This window comes from Aythya ferina (genome assembly GCF_964211825.1).
Source record: "Aythya ferina genome assembly, chromosome: 9".
NCBI lineage: Eukaryota > Metazoa > Chordata > Aves > Anseriformes > Anatidae > Aythya > Aythya ferina.
This window is the reverse complement of record NC_140305.1, coordinates 14,092,617-14,113,412: the sequence shown is the minus strand read 5'-3', so window position 1 is coordinate 14,113,412 and position 20,796 is coordinate 14,092,617. Positions and strand designations below refer to the sequence as shown.

The 20,796-nt window shown below is 42.1% G+C and overlaps 2 protein-coding genes across 11 annotated transcripts in view; one reads left to right on the top strand and one right to left on the bottom strand.

Moving 5' to 3' along the window:
- FAM168B (family with sequence similarity 168 member B) overlaps positions 1 to 20,796 on the bottom strand; it is a 66,045-nt gene that overhangs the window by 34,020 nt on the left and 11,229 nt on the right. The gene's annotated exons all lie outside the window — the stretch shown is intronic.
- PLEKHB2 (pleckstrin homology domain containing B2) lies at positions 8,374 to 20,226 on the top strand. Of its 10 annotated transcripts, none has more exons than XM_084529971.1 (9): positions 8,409 to 8,440; positions 11,017 to 11,115; positions 11,691 to 11,843; positions 12,547 to 12,649; positions 13,509 to 13,548; positions 14,803 to 14,892; positions 15,956 to 16,064; positions 18,253 to 18,409; positions 19,226 to 20,226. In XM_084529971.1, exons 2-8 carry the CDS (start codon positions 11,079 to 11,081, stop codon positions 18,387 to 18,389), a joined length of 669 nt encoding a protein of 222 aa, XP_084386097.1. In that variant the 5' UTR covers positions 8,409 to 8,440; positions 11,017 to 11,078; the 3' UTR covers positions 18,390 to 18,409; positions 19,226 to 20,226. The 10 variants fall into 10 exon arrangements, with proteins under 10 accessions (XP_084386089.1, XP_084386094.1, XP_084386097.1 ...); XM_084529965.1 differs by adding an exon at positions 10,591 to 10,686 and having other exon boundaries at positions 18,253 to 20,226; XM_084529972.1 differs by lacking the exon at positions 8,409 to 8,440 and adding an exon at positions 8,610 to 9,102.

Sequence of the window (20,796 nt, the reverse complement as noted above, 5' to 3'; positions counted from 1 at the left end):
TTGGGGGAATCTAAAGCAACTACATCACTGTCACAGTGCCTAAATGAAGTATCTGAAGTTTGATGGGATGAATTGGTATCACAGAAGTATCTGAAAAGTTCCTCAGAAATTTAAGAAGGAAGATGCCACACATTCCTTAGATTATAAAATTGATTCCTAACTGCTTCTGTGCTTCTATCTATACAAATGGGGACAGCCTGGGGAAGCTTCCAGGAAATTCTATTATGCTTTATAACTTGGTTGGTTCTATTTAGGCTCTGTCAGCACTGGAGTTACCATATTACTGTGGCTCAGTGTCTGGCAGGGAAAAGGACACTTGTAATGAAGAACATGTAATGAATTATAATGAGGGCAAGTGTAAAGTCCTGAATCTGGGCAAGAACAACCCCAGACAGCAGTATAAGTTGGGGACTGCCCTGCTGGAGAGCAGTGAAGGGGAAAGGGACTTGGGGGTCCTGGTGGACAGCAGGGTGACCGTGAGCCAGCACCGTGCCCTTGTGGACAAGAGGGCTGATGGCATTCCTGTGTGACCTGATCTAGGTGTTCCTGGTCTGGCAGGGGGATTGGACTAGATGATCTGTCACAGTCCCTTCCAGTCCCTAACATTCTGTGATTCTGTTAGTTTAAAGCTTCATCGGGTTAGACAGAAATACCTTAGAGCTTCAGAGAAGTTAGGGCAGGTGTATAGATGATATGCCGATGTGATGCAGAAAGAAGATGAATTTATGCATACATGGATTTGCTCTATGGAGATCCCTTTCCAGCTCCTAGTCTGAGAGGTGTTCTCAGATGCCAGTCTGCAGGAGCCAATCAATGCTGAACGTGAGGAGTGGGGATGGTTTTTTCTTTCTTACTGAACCAGCAGAATTTGCCTAACCAGCTGCTTTGATTCAGCAGAGATGCCTATTAATAGGAGCAATCCCAGTGAAGTCAGTACCTGCAGTAGACAGCTTTTATACCCTGAGTTAGGATTATTAGATTTTCACTGTGCTAATTCTGATGGAACATGAACTCTCTTGATATGCCTTCAACTTTCTAAGTCTCTATTCTGCAATTATTCTTTTTCTTAACGTATAGTAGGGCCTGGCTGAGACCAAAGCCCATTGTGTACCCTAGAACTACACAAAACATAGCAAGAAGAATTCACATCCCACAGATGTTACATTTATCAGAAGGTCTGTAGCTTTTTCAGACACTTACTTGAGGAAACAACGTTTGCAAAATCAGCCTTAACTCTTATGTCTTTGGCTAAATTAATTTCTTTGCAGACATGGATATTTACTGAATGCTATTGCAGAGTTGCAAACCAGATGATGTACCTTGAAATACAAGCACAGTTGGCAATATAACTGCAGTGAAACCCCAATCCTTGAAATCACTTTATCTATTGTTCTTGCTTGAATGGTTTTGAAAAATAGATTTCTGCTTTGGAGCTGATTTATCAGTCTGTTCTAAGTAAATAAACAGCACCTGATCTGGTAAATCAGTCTCTTAGATGGGTTGTATTCACTCTTTTTGTACCATGTCTTTTAAATGGTAAGTTAGTGAGGTAAGGCTGTCTCAGTTTCCATACATACAGTGCACAAGAATGCCCAAGCCTCTGTAATTACTGTGATACAAACAACAACAGAACTTTCAATTTCTGCTTTGCTGTTAGATCATGGGTCAAGTAATGTAAAGAGCCCTTACTGTCTGCTCTGAAGCCTTTTTCATAGAGATGAGGTTTTCAGCAATCGATCCACACACTGTAAAAATCAGTTGCACGCTGGCTCCATGCCTGGACTTTGATTGTTCCCATCACTGGTTTCTGGTGAATGCTTTCTGCAGGGTATATAGAAATTGTCGAGTAATTGTCTGTTAAGCTTCTGTATATGCAAAGAACATACAGTATGGAGAGCTTTATCCTCTGTAGGTTTGTCAGTTACTGCACAGATCGGCATTGCCTTAGCATTTTTCACGACATTCTAATTAAGGGCTGTTTCTTCCAGTGCTGGCCCAACATATTAACATAAGAAAAATACCTTCAGTGCTTGAAATAAAAATCTTTACAAATTTCATTCTGCTGGTCTTTTGTAACAACCTGCAAACACTTCCAGATCCAACACAGTAAGGAAACAAAGAGAAAACTTTCGCCCTGGCTCAAGTTCAATATGATTATCTTGGCAAAGTTCAGGCTGCCAGACCCTGTAGCACTGTTGTGTTACCATGTTAGCAGCAAGGGTTAAAAGGGATGTTTCTTAACATTGTCTAGGCATACATTTCTATCTTCTGCAGCCTTTCTACAACAGGAAAACCTAGGTACAGGCTGGAAGGAAAATACTCTGCATGCCAATAAGATTCATACTTGAGCTATTTCTGGCTGATATACCATCTAGAGAGTTTTGCTTACACAGAGTAGATTTTCCTGCATATTTTCTGAGGTGCCCACCTCCTTTTTCTTCTACAAGTTGGATGCTGATGCTATATGCTTCGTTCTCTGTTCCTCCTCTTCCAGGCCTAAAATGTTTCTGCTTCAATGTCTGTGTCTGACGTTCAACTCGATCACACTGCACATAGGTCCTGTCCTAACTCACAGAGTTGTAAAAGAGAAAGAAATTTTGACACAGCAATTTTGATGGAGGAGAACTGAGTAAGTTAAAGCAGTTTTGGTGTTGTGAGAAAAAATGTCAGGAGGTGCAGAACAGTAGACGCAAGATATAATAAAAATCTGGGTCCGCAGGTTATATGGAAGAGTGGAGGTTTGAAAAGAAGGAGAATTAATACAAAGAGTAGATGAAGAGAGGCATTTCTGAGGCACATTTCCATGCTAGTCTTCTCTTTGTTTTGCTGAGAGATATTTTGCTTCTGGCTTGTTTGAGCAACAGCAAATGACACTACCCTGTGTGGTGCTCTACTGCTGCAAGTCGGTCAGATCTCAGTGGGGTATACTTGGCAGAAATATTTCTTAGCAGAGAATTCAGAGTACCTGGGTTTGGCTGTGTATAATGCCCTGGCCTTCTTTTAGGGCAGTTTCTGGAAAGTAGCTGTCAGATTTTCTGTTTTCACTTGGAGAAAACCAGAATACCTCAGGAATGTATAGCAAAGCTCAGCTGTAGAATAAAGCACTGTCAGTCAAGAAGCTCTACCCTTAGCCAGAGCTCCTGTTGCTTAATAAAAAGGCATGCAGAGGCTTCTGGGAGATGCTGTTATTGGAGCTGTTTGCTATAAAAAGCAGAAGTCAAGCATGAACACTTCCTACACATTTCAGCGTAGCTAGTACACAGCACGATAACTCCCAAGAAACAACCAATCACCATTCTGCACTTGGTGACGACGTGCTTAAACCTCTGACTCCTGGAAGGGAAGGCAAAAAACCACGGGATCTATGACAAAACCTCCTGAAGACATGACGATCTTCACTGATGCCACTGTTGAGCAGGTTAGGTTTAACAGGAAAGGTTCAACATGAATTTAAGCCAGCACAGAACAGGGTCTTCAGAGAAAAAGGAGGAAACAGACTTGTACATTTGCCATTCCAATGAGATTCAAGAATAAAGTTTGGCAAAGAAGATGCCCCCTTACCAACAGTTATTCCAAAGTTGACTCTTGACCAATGTCCTAATCTTCAGTAACAAGCAACACGTAACAGAAGCTTCTATACCTAGCTTTAAGTATTGACAGACTAGAATATAGACCAGGAGCAACTATGGTGGTAGCCACTGGGCCATCTGACCAGGGAACGTAAGCATATGTTGACTTGGCACCAGGAGGTGTAGATCAATTTCTCCACATTGGCACAGATTTTTAATGTGACTGTACTTGAGACTTACATGAAAATGGAGTGTAGTTATTTCAGCCTTTCCTTCTTCTCTTGCCATGTCTTCTGTAGATTGCAAGCATCAGTGTAAATCCTCTCTGTGAGAGCTATCTTTAAATGCTAATGGAACAGTACAGCCAATATCAAATAAAGGTGAGAGCCAGAGCCAAAGTAATTCAGAGGAAAAACTCCCACTGACACCGGCTGCCTCTCAGGTCCAAACACAGTTATTAGTGGAAAACAAAGATGTGTTGTAGAAATTGTTTTCTCTCTTCCTCTTTGAAATGGCTGCAATGAGAAAGGGTTTTTTGTTTTGTTTTGCTTTTTGCAAGTTGCAAAGGCCCTAGACCACCTCTGGTGATTCTGTGCTTTTAAAAACTGCCTGCAAATAAAAGCAAAATCCAAGCAGGCAGTTCACTAACAGTGAAATGGCTCTCTAGTGGTGTGACCTGCAGGGATGTCTGATAAGCCTGTGGTCTTTCTCGACTGGTTTGTTTTTGATCAAATCCAAACAATAGAAGCTGACAATGAAATCCCAGAGTCTCACCCAGAAAATTCCTCAGCTTTCGGCCAGGCTTTTTGATTCTCTGCTGTTCGCAGTGCACTCTGCTGCCTGGCAGGCTACACTGGCCTCAGCACCATGAAGCAGCAGACATCTTATTCGCATGTAGCTTGCCCTACTGTTTCCTCTAGACTAAGTTTCTGAAGAGATCATTGTATTTGGGAAGCATATGGAGGTGTCTGCAGTGCCACAAACCACAGGCCAGAGGAAGGCAAGAGGGCAGGCATGTTTTCAGTTATGGATCAAAAAGGAGTATTCCCTACCTTTGTCACAGTCTTCTCATGCAGTTGAGCAAGCTGTCAGTATGCTAGAGGAGGCAGTTAGGCATTATCCTGCTTAAAAGTGAGTCCCATTTTCAAAAGCAAATTAGGCTTTTCTCACCTCTGAAGCCTTGGCCCCACAGATTTTCCTAGGCATGTCTTGAATTCAAGTTCTGGAATTGCTTTGAAAATGCAAATCTTTTCTGTCGATGCAGCGGATGGTTGTGTTGCACATCACCCTTAGCAAACCCCAACTCCCAAGGGCAATGAGAACTGGGAAGACAAGTGCACAAGCCTTTCCTTGTGTGTCTGCAATCACAACATACTTCCATGATCCCCAGAAGTATAGCTGCACATCCTACAGTCTGCACTGCTGCGTCCTTATTCTTAGCCACATTCAGCTGGAGCAGTCTGTGAGCACACTGTTTTCCAGATAGCGTTATACAGATACACTGTGTTTTGCAATTCCATGTTACATTTTGCTGCATGGATATGCCATATGTTGCATACATGTACTTGAGTGGAACAAAACCCAAAGAGACATAAAAATTTGTGCCCTTCACTTCAGTTCCCCACATATTCACTTTTGCAGGTAAAATGATCATGTGCCAAGGAATTTTAATCTTGGGTGCAAGGCCACGTACCCCTGGGAAGGGTAGAAGCTAAGAGCTGTCCACTGAGAGAAGTCAGTGTGTTGAGGCAGTCTGGATAAAGATTTTTCTCAAAGTCTACAATTTAACTTTCAGTTTGGGACTACTATATTCACAGCTGAGACAACACAACCTTCTGCAAAACTAGAAATATGTCCTTTTCCATCACCCTCTCATAAAGGAAACCTTATATGTTATTTACAAACTGCAGAGTTGGCAGTTTTACAAAGACTTAATCAAGCTTGCTTTATTTTTGGACCTATCTTCTGCTCTGCTCTTCTCCCCTAGTCCCTACCTCCTTTCAAATTGCCCTCAAACTTCCTAATTAAGTTGTGGAATATTAATAAAAACAATAATAACCATATAACAGATTTGGAGTCCTAGTTCTTTTGATTCATATTCAAGTGTTCTCTAGCAGCAGATCTTTCTGCTGCAAATAGGGTTGTTTGGTCAGCTTCTTAACATTTTTAATTGCTTTTAATATCTTTCATTTCATTAACTTGCAAGCAATGCTGGTTCTTTATTATTATTATTTTTTTAATCTGGTTGAGCACTTTACTGGTTGTAGTAGCATTAACTGCATTAATTATAGAACTTAATAATGCTGGCATGTATTTTATTTAAAATAATTTGTTTTACTTTAATGAAAATGTGTGTTCTGCCTGGTTTAGAGTTACAATACATTTTACGAACAGAGGTAGGAAATCTGAGATTTAAATTTCAGCAGCATATAAAGAATCTGTGAAGACCCTCAAATAACTGTGGAGATTTAAACAACTACGTTGGTAGCACTCAAAATTTAATGCACATCAGAGAGACGACCATTATGCCAAAGGCTACCATACAGCTCAATTTTTACAAGTACATTTTTCAGAACAGCAATTTCTTAGGCATATAGCAATTTAATTTTCCAATCGAATTTTAACTGGTATGTTGTAACTACAGCTGGCAAACTGAACTTCAGCCTTGGTTTCTTGGACTCAGGACAATAACTGCATTAGGAAAAAAGGGCTTTGGTAACTCTGAAACTTTGATTATTATGAATAGGCTTAAAATTTCAACAAAGTTTTTACTTCCATGCCTCAGTGGCAGACACACTTTTTTGTCTGTTCACATTCAGACAAAACATTCAGCTAAATCTTCCAGTTCTTTTGCTCTAGGTACAAAGACTCAGACCCTCGGCTCTGCAGCACAGCTAGTTAGAAATGCCCTGATGTAAGTTTTATCTGCAAATGCAGAACCCTACACATTTAATTCAAAACACTTCAGGTTTTACTGGGATGATAAGACTGACATATATTTGTATGGGTTTCCAATATATGCTAAAGTTTCTGGCAAACTGAAAATCTGGTGGTTCCTGCATCTGTGTTCATAGCCCTAATTGGGCTTCCAAGGTCAACACAGCACAGGACATGGCTCCAAACAGCTGCTGTACAAACTCCTGACGTTCTTCTGTGGCTGTAGAGGTAATTCATTCTGGAACCACCATGATAGTTTCTCAATGAATTTAAAAATAAATTTAAAACTAATCTAACCAAAGTTTTAGACAAACCTGGACAGACAACACTGAACACATACCAAAAAGGAAGCTGTCCCATGGCGACTGTACTCCAATGATAGGATCTTTTGATGCTCCAAAAAACTCAAGAGGAGTGTTTTTCTTTCTGGAAGAAAGCTGCTCACTCCCCCAGTCTAAAGAAATACTTTTTCATCAACTAAAGGCAAATGGTTTTAGCCTGAGAGAAAAGCCTCCTACATGAACAAAAATGAATTTGCTGCAGAATTTACTCCACACAACTCTTATTTACTCATTTGTTCTGAAACCTGCAGTTCTATTTATAGGTAGAAGATCTCCCTTTGAGAGAGGGAGTTAGGAGAATCTTATCAAGTAGAGACAGAGCACTGACAGCATTAAACTAGGATGCTGCTTAGTGTCTTTGCTAACTATGGTGCATTGTGCAAATTAACTAAAGCAAGAAGCTTTGGGCCCCTTACCAAGGTCAGTCTCCTAATAAGAGTGTGAGCCTATCCTAAGAAACTGGCAGAAACTGGTCCTGCGGATGGACAAGAGCCAAAGAGCAACTGAGTCTGCGCAAAGACAAGAAAGAGGTCAACTAGTGGTGACGAGGAAGAGTCATCAACCTTCAACCCCACGACCCCCAAAGACCACCACCAGGAGACACTGCATAAGTGCAGATGGGAGGAGTTTATGGAAACAACTCCTTGGAACTAATTTTAATACAAAGCAGGGACAGGTTATGAATATGTATAGGCATATTGTGAAACTTCATGCATATGTAACTCATTACTGCATATAACCAAGGCAGGTTGCTGTGTCAGGTGCACATGACTTTGGCGGGACTACCCCCTGTGCTGCCCAGCGCTGAATAAACATAGCTACTGTACAATCTTACTGATTGTGGAGTCTGTTTTCCGCAAGTCACCTTTATCCCTCCTGTTCTGCCTTTACTGCTTTTATGGTACTTCAAAGACACATCAAAGAATGGGATAGCTGGCAGCCACAAACTGCTATTACTGTCACAGCCCTTCTGTGTGATTCCGTGTTAGAATTGCTGTTGTGTTCCAGAAGAGAACATAGATGGGAGGGAGAAACTCTAGCAGGTTGTTGACAGACCAAGTGAAATTTTATCTATGACAAACATTACTTCTGTATCATTCAGTCTTTTGGCTGAAACCAACCTACGAATGATGTGGGTTTTATCTTCCTTCTACTTGGGGCAATGATAGGAGCCACATTCCAGGAGCCACATTCCCTTGTGTCTTAGCAGGATGAGTCTGGGGGAAGTTCTGAAAGGAAGCTCCATCATCCAGAAGAAATATTACACCTGGCTCCCTAGCCGTTTACATTACTTTTTATATTAATTATTTTTAAAATGTAACAATTTGGAATGTTTGGGGTTAGAAACGCAAATCCCAGTTGTGGAATTAACTAGTTAGTGACACTGTGCGTGCTCCTTCAGCCCACGAAGACCGTTTCGAGCGAGCACGGCCGCGCTGTGCACACGCTGAGGCGCCCGGCACCCAGCGGCCAGGCCCGGGCTCTGCCGGTGACGGCTGCGGGGCCGGGCCGGGGCCTGGCGGTGCCGGGGCGGTGCAGCGCGGCGGGCTGACGTCAGGCAGGGCCGGCCGGGAGCGGCGGTGGCAGCAGGAGGTGAGGCGGCGGGGGCCGCTCGGGGCGGCTGCTGGGGGTGTGGGGGGGGTCCCGCAGCCCCCGGCGGGCGGCTCGGGGCGCTGCTGCCCCGCGGGGGGCGGGCCGAGGCGGGCGGCGCTGAGGGGTGAAGGGGCTCGCGGCCGAGATGCGCGGCTCTCGGCAGGGAGAAACCGGCCCGCGCGGAGCCGGAAAGTTCCAGAAGTGGGAAAGGCGCTTTGCTTTAAAGCCGGGAGCTGTAGGGCGGCTTCTGACCGCTCTGCCGGGCCTGGCGCTTGCTGTAGGCGCTCGGCTGCTTTGGGAGCGGTAACGGCGAGGCAGGGAGCGGCTGTGGGTGCTGCCCGGTGCCTGGCTGTGCCCTGAGGGTTGTGTGGCCGAACACCTCCGTCTGCGGGCACCCAGGCCTGCTGCTACCTCGATGGCGTTAATACAAAGCGCTCCGGCAGCCACAAGTCGCAGGGAGCACTCGGTTTGTTCTGGAGTTCACTTTTGCCATCAGCTGCCCGCGTTTGAGAATAAGAAGTCGGCCGAAGCGAGCTGTGGGATGCTCCACGTGATGTGCCGGGAGAGAACAAACAGCCCCACGCCTTCCCCGTGTTTACCCTTGTGTTCAGCTTAGGGCGTTCCTGCTTTTCGATTTCAGTCACCAAGGAACTTCTGCCGAGGTTTGTGACAAAAGGAACTGATTTAGCAGTATTTCAGTACCACTTTCTGCGCTGAGCTAGCTTAACAAGCAAACACGGCACAGTTGCAGCTGATCTTGCCAGGTGGTCTTCTGGCTCTGGAAATACTTTTAAACATAATGTGGGTCGAACGTGAATGCTGTGTTGGGCTTAAGTGAGTGCTTGTGCTTAAAAAAGGACCAGAGAAGAATATCTAATTGTTTTTACACCTCCTACATTAGTGCTGACAGATTGTTCTGTGTGATTCATTGCTCGCTATCCAGAGCAGGAGTTTTAAGCTCTGTGTTGGGAGAACGTCGTTCTTGCCTCTGAGATGGCATGCAAATGCTGTACAGCTGCTGAAGCCTCTTGCTGTTGTATCCCCAGCTGGCTGTGAGACATTCTGTACTGTGAGACTTTGATTGTGAGGCATCCAGTAATCACAGGCAAAACTTGATCTGTCCACAGAGAGGGGGTTTTTCTTCATTTCTTCCCCTTCATGTGTCTAAGTTAAATCTAATTATGCTGTTGTGTAACAGACTACGTTTAAAGGCAGCTACAAACACTCAAGGGCCTACTGCTTGCAGCAGAACAGGAGGTCATGCAAGTTCTTCACTGGCTCTTTCCTATGATTCTATGGTGTTTTAATAGTGTCATCCCTAGTTGGAAGGGACCCACCAGGATCACTGAGTCCAACTCCTGGCTCCACACAGGTCTACCCAAAAATTCAGACCATATGACTGAGAGCACAGTCCAAACACTTCTTAAATTTTGACAGGCTTGGTGCTGTGACTGTGTCCCTAGGGAGCCTGTTCCAGTCCATGACCACCCTCTCAGTGAGGAACCTCTTCCTGATGGCCAGCCTGAACCTCCCCTATCACAGCTTGACACCATTCCCTTCAGTGCCATCGCTGGTCACTACAGGGAATAGATTGGCACCTGCCCCTCCACTCCCGCTTGTGAGGAAGCTGTAGACCATGATGAGGTCTCCCCTCCCTCTGTAGCCCAGTGACAACAGGATGCTTGTATCTCAAAGCAGGACCTGGTTGGTGACCAGGATTAAAATAGGATAGGAGTTTCATGCTCCCTTTCCTTAGACTGTCAGCTAAATGTTTGTTTTCCCAGCAAGCAAATAAAAAAGCCTTCTAAAGTTTGTCTTGGAGTTTAAACTTTAGCTGCACATGGTTCTTACTTGTCAGACCCAAGCCTGTGCTGGATGTGGCGTTCTTTCAGTATGAAGTCCTGATAGCTATAATCTTTAGTTGTATGCTACAATATTTGCCCAGTAAGGGCAACTGTGAAACGGACACAGTACAAGTAATACACAATATATTGCATATATACATCTATCAGAAAATAAGCAGATGCTTACTAACATTATATTTATGAAAAGATAACAAAACTCTCTTTCCTTTCTCCCCCACTTTCAGCCATTCCTTTTTTGGTAGGCCATACGTCATAAAATCAGCTTTCTCCTTCCTGTTTAAACAGTGTCAGCTTTTGTTTTGGTGAGACTTCCAGTCAGCGAATGAGAAAAAAAAAAGGAAGAAAAGTTCAGAAAAAGGGAGGGAGAAAAGGATGGAGGAAGTGAGTTTGCTTGGTCACTTGACACTGCAGAGTAAAGGGAGTGCAGGTCAAGGGAACAACTTTGAAAGCAACTGGTGATGGTGAGTCAAGCAGCAGTCACCAGTCTGACTCTTCTCCAAGTTGCAACAGCTGTAATCATAAACTTGTGCATTTCCAGTTAAACTTAAGAGTGGCCTCTGATAGTCTCACTGGATTGCTACAATCACACTTGCTGAGTCCTAGAATACTAGTTAGGCCTTGGTAAATATCTTCAGTAGAGATCTACCTTCTCTATCTGCAATATTAGTGGAGTAAACCATGATATTCTAACTTGACGTGCCTCTTTCTCAGATATTGTGAAATACTGACTGCTCACCCCCATCTTCCTCTTCTGTCTGCCAGATAAAGTAACAATGGCATTTGTGAAGAGTGGCTGGCTGTTCCGGCAAAGTAAGTCATGGGCCTCTTACCTCCTCTTCTCCCCCCTCTGACTAATTTCTTAAAAAGAGTTGCTAGGTCTGTGGGTTTGTTTGTTTGTTTTTCTTAAACTATAGGACACTCCCCTAAGTGGCCTGCCATAACAGCATATCCATGTGCCCTTTTGGGTATACTAGTAGGAAACTATATACTACATCAGAGGTATCTGATTGGCCTTCAGCTTCAGATGCTGCTCTGTAATTAATGTTAAATAAGTGGATACTTGGAAACTTTACCTGACACCTTACATTCATGTCTTCAATTAGTCATGCCCTCTGCTTGTTCTTGCAGCAAATTAGAACTAAAGCACCGAGTTATAGCCCTTAGAATAAACTCTGTTGTGACAGAGTAGTAGATAAAATATGGAAACCAATTTTGTAATGTTCTAAAACAGGGATACAGGGATGTTGTAGGACAGGATTTTGCCTGGAGCCTAAGAGTGCCTTTGTCCACCGGGGCAGCTGGGAAGGATATCTTTATTTTTATTAAATCTAGGACACAAATACTCTCTAGTATGTGCCCTCAAAAGTGACTATCTTATTTTAAAGGTACTATTTTACGGCGCTGGAAGAAGAACTGGTTTGACCTATGGTCTGATGGCCGTTTAATATTCTATGATGATCAGAATCGTCATGATATAGAAGATAAAATCCACATGCGAATCCATTGCATCAACCTCAGAGTGGGGAATGAATGTCGAGGTAAGAAAGAAACCTTCAGGATTTGAGAGATTCTTTCCAACTTCAGTGCCTGCAGTTATAATACCACTTGATCAGAAGTAAACATGCCCATGAAGTGAGAAGCCTTGCTGTTAAAGAAAAAAAACAACCACAAGAACTCCCCAGCTATGAAATTCCCTTGTAGATGTCCATGGCATGATGTCACCATGAGTGTTTGCTACTTCCTTCTATGACTGTGGAACAGGATATGAACAGGATATTTGCAGTAGACTTTTGTGTCTAATCATAGAGTGCTACTGGTGAAATTATGGTGCTGGCTGGAGGGAGAGGCAGGACTCAAAATGGGAAACCTCAGCAGATTTTTTTTTCAAGCATTACTAAGTTCACTTCTAGCATTTGTTAGTACTCCACTTGATGCTGCATCACTGAAGGACACAAGTGTTGGAGAGCATTTACTGCTGAGTACAGATTGGTTCTGCTATAAGACACTTGCATTTATTAAGATCAATCTTCAGAGCTAGTTACCTTCAGAACATATTCTAAAGAGTAAGAGCAGGTTATTTCTTTATGTCAGTTGTTCTGATGTCATGGAAAGCAGCTATAACAGGCCATAATGTATTTTGTCCAGAGTTTTGCATAAACTATCTCCTTTCTTGTAAATGAGATCATGAAATTCTGGTTACTTCCAGATACTTCCTTACTCATTATTTTTTTTCTGACTCAGATTTCCAGCCTCCAGAGGGGAAGCAGAGGGACTGTTTACTGCAGATTGTTTGTCGTGATGGAAAGACAGTCAACCTCTGTGCAGAAAGTGCAGATGACTGCCTGTAAGTTGGTCAAAGGGTATTGGTGTTGCTGCCTCTTCCTCCTTTTATCTGTTCTTCTCTCTCCCCTTAGATATTATCCTTCCTTCAGACTTTCAGAGACGTGTTTCAAGAAAATTTTCAAGCAGGCTTTCAGTTATATAAAAAAACATAGCTCTCCTGTAAGTTGCCTAACTCATGTAGGTGTAGTTCTTGCAAACTAACTGCAAGTCACTGAAAACACTGAAGGATAAGGAGGAGTAAATGCATCTCATTAATACGGTTAATGCAAAACACGCTGAACAGATTTTTTTTCCCCTCTCCCTTTCTTAAAGTAGTACATAACCCTGCATGGTCCAAGGACCTCCCAGTCACTGAAAAGAAGAACACTCCAATATTGTGAGCTCTCAGCTGAGCTTAGCTATGTGTAGTTGGATAACATCTATCAGCCGTGTTTGCCAAGTACGCATTGTGCATGCTCCCAGCCATATAGCATGGGAGAATCTGTGTGAAGTCTGTGTACCTTCTGTTCAAACTGTCATAGTGTCTAGGCCTACACCCTCTAGTCAGGACAGAAGCAGTTGTTCAGGCAGGAGAAGAATTTCTATTCCTTATTCTGAGTGTGCCTGCAGTGAAGATCTTCAAATACATTCCTTCACATGATCCTTTTCTTGTTCCTTCTCACTCCATCTCAGCTTTGCAAAGGAAATAATTATTTTTCAGTCTTGGTGTAACACTTTGATGCATGCATTTTAGTGCACCATTAGGCTTTCACCTTAAACTCTGCTCCTGCAGTACCTGTATTTGCCAACCTTATTTTTTTATAGTCTTAAAGTGGCATAATTTTTTATCAGTGTTCCACTAAACAACATTTTTTCCACAGGGCATGGAAAATTGCTCTTCAGGATGCCAGAACACATACAGTAAGTGTACTACCTAGACTTCATAATGATAGAGAAGAAGCTTGTCAGTGATATCTGTAGTCCATCAGCTGGCCTTTGATGTCCTTTGATGTTCCATCCTTCTCTGCTAGAGAAGAACAGGGTCATGAGCATGATGTAAGGTTTGTGGGTGGGGAGAAGCATGATCTTCTCGATTACCAGCACATGTCAACCTTGTAACCAAAGCCAGGCAAATACGTTCTGGGTGAAAGTGAATGATTTCAGAAAGTGATTTCTCTGGGTGGATGTGAATGTTTGGGAAATCAGTCTCTAAAGAAAGCGGGCACTGAGGCTGCGTGTGAACCAGCAAAAGTGCATTTTCCACTCCTACTATCTGTTGCCTACCAACTGCTAAAGGAAGCTTACTACAAGTGTGAGACACTTTTGACCTAAACAAGAAGCTAGTCTTTTAATGTAAGATCCACTACATTGTGGGATGACTCTTGGCAGAGAGCAAGAGGTGCTTGGAAGGGAGTGCAGATACACCAAGAAGGATTATACAACTTTTTCAGCCTCTAAGATCATCATTGTAGACTTCTGATATTAAGGATAAGAATACAAGGCTATTGTGACAAATCTTAATCATCTTTAGAGAGCTCCTTGAAGATTCAGGTAAGCTGTCACCTTTGCCTCATGACTGCCTTCAAAAAGGGCCAAAATTACAGCTGGCATTTGAAAGGAAAATCCCTTAAAAAAACAACACCACCCAAATCCCTAGATTTAAACCCCTCTTACTGCATCTATTTTCAGTCTCCTCATGGCCATAAAGTGACAGGTGGCTAAGTTCTGCTAGAAGGTGCAGGTCCTACTGGCACCTATCACAGGTTTCCTTATTTGCACTTGCAGCACTTGGTGTAATTGCTCTAGGGTGCCAGGAAGCAGTTAGCTTAGTTATGAAGATGTTTTTTTATCTGTAAACTGAGGATGAATACTAGAACAACTTCTAAAACTGAAATGATGAAAAGAGGGAGTGAGTCTATGTGCTTGCATGCACACATACGGTTAAGAAATTTAAGAAACTGTTCAGCTCTTTCCTGTGGTTGATCAGGATTTGTGATTTCCCAGGTCTGCTCTCCAAGTAGTTTCTCATTGCAGAGCTTTATAAGGCACTCTGCTTTCTTAACATGCAGCACATCTAAATGTTATTCTTGGGGTCATTAAGCTTTAATCCTCTTGCTACTCTAGTTGTGTGGCTGTAGGGAAAGGTGTTAACTGCTATCTTTCCGTGGTATTTAGGGCTACGTGGGATCTGACGTGATGTATGATGAGACAGCCATCTCCTCAGCCCCTCCTCCCTATACAGCTTATGCTACACCATCACCTGAGGTAAGAGTTGCAGTCAGGAAGCACTAAAATAATGGAGTAGCAGAAACAGCCATCCTTTAGGCACTCAAACTGTACTCCCAAAGTGCTGTGTTTCACTGTCAGATCCTGCTTTAAGGTTTGTACAAATGGATGGTGGGAGTGAGGCACTAGCAAAATATTGTCACTCCTATTTGAGATGGATTTCCAATGAAAGGAGTCAGACAGATGTGGCTGGGAGATACATAAAGGGATGGATGCACAGTGAACTTAGAAAATTAAGCTACCTAGAGACAGGGAAGTTATTTGGTTAATCTGGAAAAATCTTGGCTATGCAGTCTCTAGTATAAGGCGGTGTGCCCACACTTTCAAATTGTGTAAGCACTGGAAGGATATAAAATCAGGGGTTTTAAAAATAGGATTTAATGACTGGAGCTGTCATTTGTACCACATGAAGACTTTGCTGTATACAGGATGTCATAGCAATAAATCAGCTCTAGCTCCTGGATGCACAGTTGTTCTGCATTGGAAAAGGAACAGAATGGGGGCTGTACCAATACACACTGCTGGTTGTTCTGACAAAGGTGCAGTTTTGGGGATTATTTCTTGTTGCGCTGCTCTGCTGCAGCCATTGTTAAGAAATAGATGTGGTACTGGGAGCTATATTAGCTCTGGGCTAACACTGGGCTTTCTTTTTCAGAAAAAAAAATTGCTTTCAAAATATAAGGCTTGAATCATGAATCCAATGTTTACTTGCTGTGTGCTAGGGGAAAGCTGTTTGGAGATTTTTTGGGATCAGCTGTTGCCTACCTGACACTTCTGAGCTCTCCAGAGAGCTGTTATTGGCATGCAGGCAGAGAGGAGGAAGCTAGGGGTGAGAAGTGAGTACTGCTTAGTAGCATTTATTTTTTTTTTTCCAGGAAGCTGTTCTGAATCCTTTCCAGGGAGTAGTCTAGATCAGTACATACCAGGTATTTTAGTGAACACTGAACTGCATTAGGAACGAGGGAGAATTGAACAAAGTACACCAATGGATATGTGACAAAGAATACTCTTGTAATAAACATTTTGGACATTATTTCACCAGGTTTATGGCTACAGTCAGTACAATGGCGCATATCCTGCTACGGGTCCTCAAGTCTTCTATGCCTCCAATGGACAAGCCTATGCTGTTCCCTACCAGTACCCATACCAAGGTAATCAGTATCAACCATATCCCCCACATTCACCAAGCAGCTTCATCCCCTTAACATTAGAGAAGACCAAGTAATTGGCACATGAGGCTGGGATCAGATGTAACTTTCAATTTCCTTTACCACCTGCCACTCCTGCACAACAGTGATAGAAAGAAACCTAACTTGTAACTGGTACCAGAGTGCCCTCACCCTTCCACAGCAAATTGAGCACAATGGAATTTAAGTGATTTAATCTTATGTGACCCCAGTGTATTTAAATTACTTTAGTAATTTATACTAAGTTATACTACTACTACTAATACTATACTACTACTAATAAATTATATTAAATAAACAAAATCTTTTCAAAGCACACACAACTCTAACTATAACAGTCAGCACATTTTCTAAGGAAAGATAGGAGAGTTAGAGGAAAATTAGCTCAGTACTCTGTACTGGGCATAGATGGAAATTGCGATTCATTTGATGCTCTTAACTGTAGTTTAATTTTTACCAATGCTGATATCTAGCTATTACCCCAGAATTAAATGAAAATATTCCAAAGGTAAATCCACTCCCAAAGCATGGTATTAGCTTGTTCCTTTTCTGCATGCTGGAATTGCTGTAAGAGGGTACATTCAGCCTTGCGAAGTCTTCTATTACTGTTTAGGTTTGTGTAGCTTTCAGTCTCCATAAAAGAGAAAGAGACTACAATTTTAGGGTGTGCTTTTAGCTAAGTAACCTTAATTTAGGATTAACTTTGCATAGAGAACCCCAGTCCTACAGAATCAGGGGCTTAGGGTAACATGGGTAATATAAATCAGATGATGTAATTTACTAAGTGAGTGTTTATGATTGGCTCCTCAAACAAGAATCTATTCTTTTCCACTTTTTTTTTTTTTTTGTGACAAGGGATGTGTACCAGTCAAGAGCTCTTAAAGCTTTTCCTCCTGTAAGTTATAGGAGTGCTAAGATAGAGGTCATGTACAAACATACAGAGGAAAGAGAGTTCTGTTGGTTCTCAGCAACTAAAAAGCACCAGCTTGATGAAAGTCTGAAGAACCATTTTTAACAACTACCAGCGTGCCTTGGAAATCAAGTCACAGAAGTCTGTCTGATAAAAATACAGCCAGAAACAGTAACTCTCCTAAACAGTTTGAAAGGTTGGTGTGTTAAGGTACTAGTTATGGTTTGGGGATAGCAACCAAGCCTTGGTGTTTCCCTTCACTAGAGTTACTGCAACTAAATCTTACAGGGTCAAGTTCAGTCCTATCAACTAACTTAACCCCTGTATCTTCAGCTTCCTTGCTTGTTTCATTCTCTGAACTGAGATAATCCTTCTCATGAGGTTCCCAGTGCTATCAGCTCCAGTTTGAGTGCTTAGCCATGCATTGTTGAGTCAGTGAGAGGCTTTACAATTTGAGTTAGACTACTGCAGTATGTTTCAAAAACCACTACAGTATCTTTGAAAATACTGAATCTTCCTGAAATGTCTGAAAAAGAAAGCAATACTGTTACATTTGCTTTGCAGATAGGAGCTAAGTCATAAAACTTATGACAGGCAGAATTTAAACAACTTTGTTGCAGAGCAGGGGTCAATGGGTATTTTCTTGAGTCTTAGGTTAACCCCTTACTACTGGGCCAATCTTCATGAAAGATGTGGCAGCCATCACCATACAAGGGACCACTGTAGAAGACTGTAGAAGGCTGAATTGAAGCATTAAGGAGCAATTATAGAGTAAATAATTCTTTTTTTTTTTTTTATTGGCAAACAACTGGCTTAAAAGCTAAATTTTTTTTGAAACTTTACTATTTGCCTTAACTCCAAGTTTGAATCAATTTTTAGATCTATTCCCAGCATAAGAAACCCACCATTTGTTTGATGGAATGATACAAGTAATTCATAGGCTTAACTAAAATAAATGCAGGACAATGTTCAATTTTACTTTTGTTATGAACTTCTCTGTAAGATTTGACTTCTTATGAGGCTAGGAGTGCTGCTAGGCTTCTGTAATTTTTTTTTTTTTTTTTTTTTTAATTACGGAGGCTGAATCCAAAGCAGAGATGTATTCTACCTTTGTAGCTGACATCATCATAGCGTTCAACAGAAGGAACAGGGTAAAGCAACGGTCACGTTTTGAAATCCCAATGCATGACATTATGATCTACATTTCTTTTGCCTTCCTCCTAACAATCTCTTATTACCTAGGACCTTACGGCCAACCCCCTGCAAACCATGTCATTATTCGAGAGCGGTACCGTGACAGCGATGGAGACCTTGCACTCAGCATGCTTGCTGGAGCAGCGACTGGAATGGCTCTGGGATCATTATTCTGGGTCTTCTAGACTACCCATTCCTAATCTTTGTAGTTCCAAAAACTTTTGTGTGCAATAATCTATTGGCAATGTTGTTTACTGTTCAACTTTTAAAATGCAATAGTTATTTTTCAGTAGCAGCATCTTAATAACTGATTCTTAACTGTCCAAAGGGGAGTTTAAAGGCACTATTTAGTTAAGCAGTTAGAGAAGATGTATTGAACTCTGTTCTGGTGTGGTAGGATCTGTAGTGATAAGGATCAATATGAGCACCAATGTAACACACTAGCAGTCAGTAGCTTAATGAACTGACTTAACATAAACATTGTAGAAGGATATTTTTGGGGGGATCTAAAATCCAGGCCAAATAGAAGGCTTATAGGAGCCCTGAATCAGCATATATATACATTACTGGTTTCTGAACATTCCCCACACAAGCATACAGCTCAGCTCCAAGTCCTTGGCATTAGGCAATCTGCCATGCTTAAGGACTTTCTGCTTTAAAACTTGCCTGCAGATGGTAGTGTGTTTTCTTAAATGGAGTCCTATACTTGTCTTTGACACCATCTAGGCAAAGTTGTCTGAAAATATATAAAGCAAACTGCTAAGAAGCAGTAGCAGTCCTCCATTTTTATTCTCCCAGAAATATGAATGACCAGTGGCAAGGAAGACCAGTATGTGGTGTTCCAGCTCACTCTTTATCCTGAATCACTCCCCTCTGTTCAAATTGAAGCAATGGATCTCTAGTTTTGCAAGTTGTTCTCCTTGTCTGTAGCAGTCAGTCTCATCAGATGCTGTAACCACCACACTGAGGAAGAAGCCATTGCCTGATCTCTCTGCTCATGATGACATTGCTGTCTCTGCAGGAGGAGAGCTAACTTGAACAACCCTTGCCTTGTCAGCCCTGCCATTTTTCCCTCTGCATGCAGTAATAGTCAAGAGAGAAGAGACACAAACAGCACAAGTGCAGACAGGCACTTTGGTATCAGCTGCTGTGCCACAACTGGGATAGCATCTGCTTCTCCACAGCCTCCAAGGCTTCCTGAATCAGGTTCATGATTTGCAACTAGGTTTGAGCACAGCTGAGACTGGGTTTGTTCTATGCACAGTACCTCTCACCTATAACAGGTTTCTTCTTTGCTTCCATGACTTAAGGAAAACACTCCAAGGAACCTACGTGTCTGTTTATGGTTTTGCAGCTGGTTCCATACACAATGTGCTCCTGCAGGCTGCTGTGCTATGAACTGAAACCCAGAGTACAACCATTGTGTGTTGTAGTGTGTTTCATTATCCTGTTCTAATCCATGCTGAGCTGTGCTTGGCAGAGGAAGGAAAGCTGAGAAGAAATGCACCTTTCTTAATGAAGTAAAAAGAGGCAGGGTGCCCAAGTTGAATTCTGTATAGTAAGAGGACTTATTTTTATACTTTCACTTTCAGCTTCCTGTAATCATACTGTTGTAATGTTAAGGCTTTCTTCTTTTTATGCTTTCATTCAGAAGTAAATTTATTTCCTCAAAGTTCAGAGGGTTTCAGGTATGTCAGAAAAGATGAAAGTAGATGAGAATTTGCATCTGTATGAATAGAGGTGAAGCTCTGACATTTTTCATTTTCCTATGTATTTAAGCAATGGAGGTCTTAGACAAGTTTGGATAACAGGCAAGGGAAACGCTAAGTTTTCCTGACTCTTAGGACCAACACCAATTAACTGAAATCATCAGAAGAAAAACATATGTTGTCTTGGTTGCATTACTAAGAGCGGGCCTAATCCAGGGATTGTGAACTTTCAAGAAGCTTTGGCTTGGAGCCATATATCAATGTCCATGCATGTCCCTTCAAAGATTAATAAAAGCTGCATATGTTCTGCCAATGATGTGTAGTAAGAGGGCTTTACTTGTTGGAGGTTCAAGAGAGGACTAAAGTAGAAGTTTCCTACTAATAACCCAAACCAAAAGGAGATAGAGTACACTACTGAACTTCTCGTGGAGGCCTGGCAGCACTGAGCTCAGAAGGATGGTGACTGCCTGAAACCTACACAAACAAACATTTCTAACCTTCTTAAGCCTTGAGATAACTGAATATAGGTCTACACTGCTGTTTAGTTTGTGTTTTCATATATAATTGACTATGCAGAACGCCTCCATCTCTTGTTCCTCCTTGTGTGATATTTAGCTTGGGGGGGGGTGGAAACAACTGAACATCATTCCAATTTCCTTTGAATTTCATAAGGATCATGAAAGAATAGCACAAAGTGAATCAGCTCAGATGTTTTTTCCTTTTTATTTCTTAATACCAAGAGCTGTTGATCATAGCAGGGAAACATGCCTTGTGTTTTCAGGAAGTAGCTGTATCTGGGTCATCAATTTCTTCAAGTGAAGTACATACGAAAGATTCTGTTGATCACAGAATATTCTTGGGCTTTTCTTGGGTTTAAAATCAA

Bases quoted from the DNA above. Each gene is read 5' to 3' on its own strand.
- PLEKHB2 (XM_084529963.1), top strand. From the start codon at position 11,079: ATGGCATTTGTGAAGAGTGGCTGGCTGTTCCGGCAAA. The intron at 12,650-13,508 runs GTAAGTTGGTCA...TTTTTTCCACAG, and splicing joins GAAAGTGCAGATGACTGCCT to GGCATGGAAAATTGCTCTTC. The intron at 16,065-18,252 runs GTAATCAGTATC...CTTATTACCTAG, and splicing joins CTACCAGTACCCATACCAAG to GACCTTACGGCCAACCCCCT.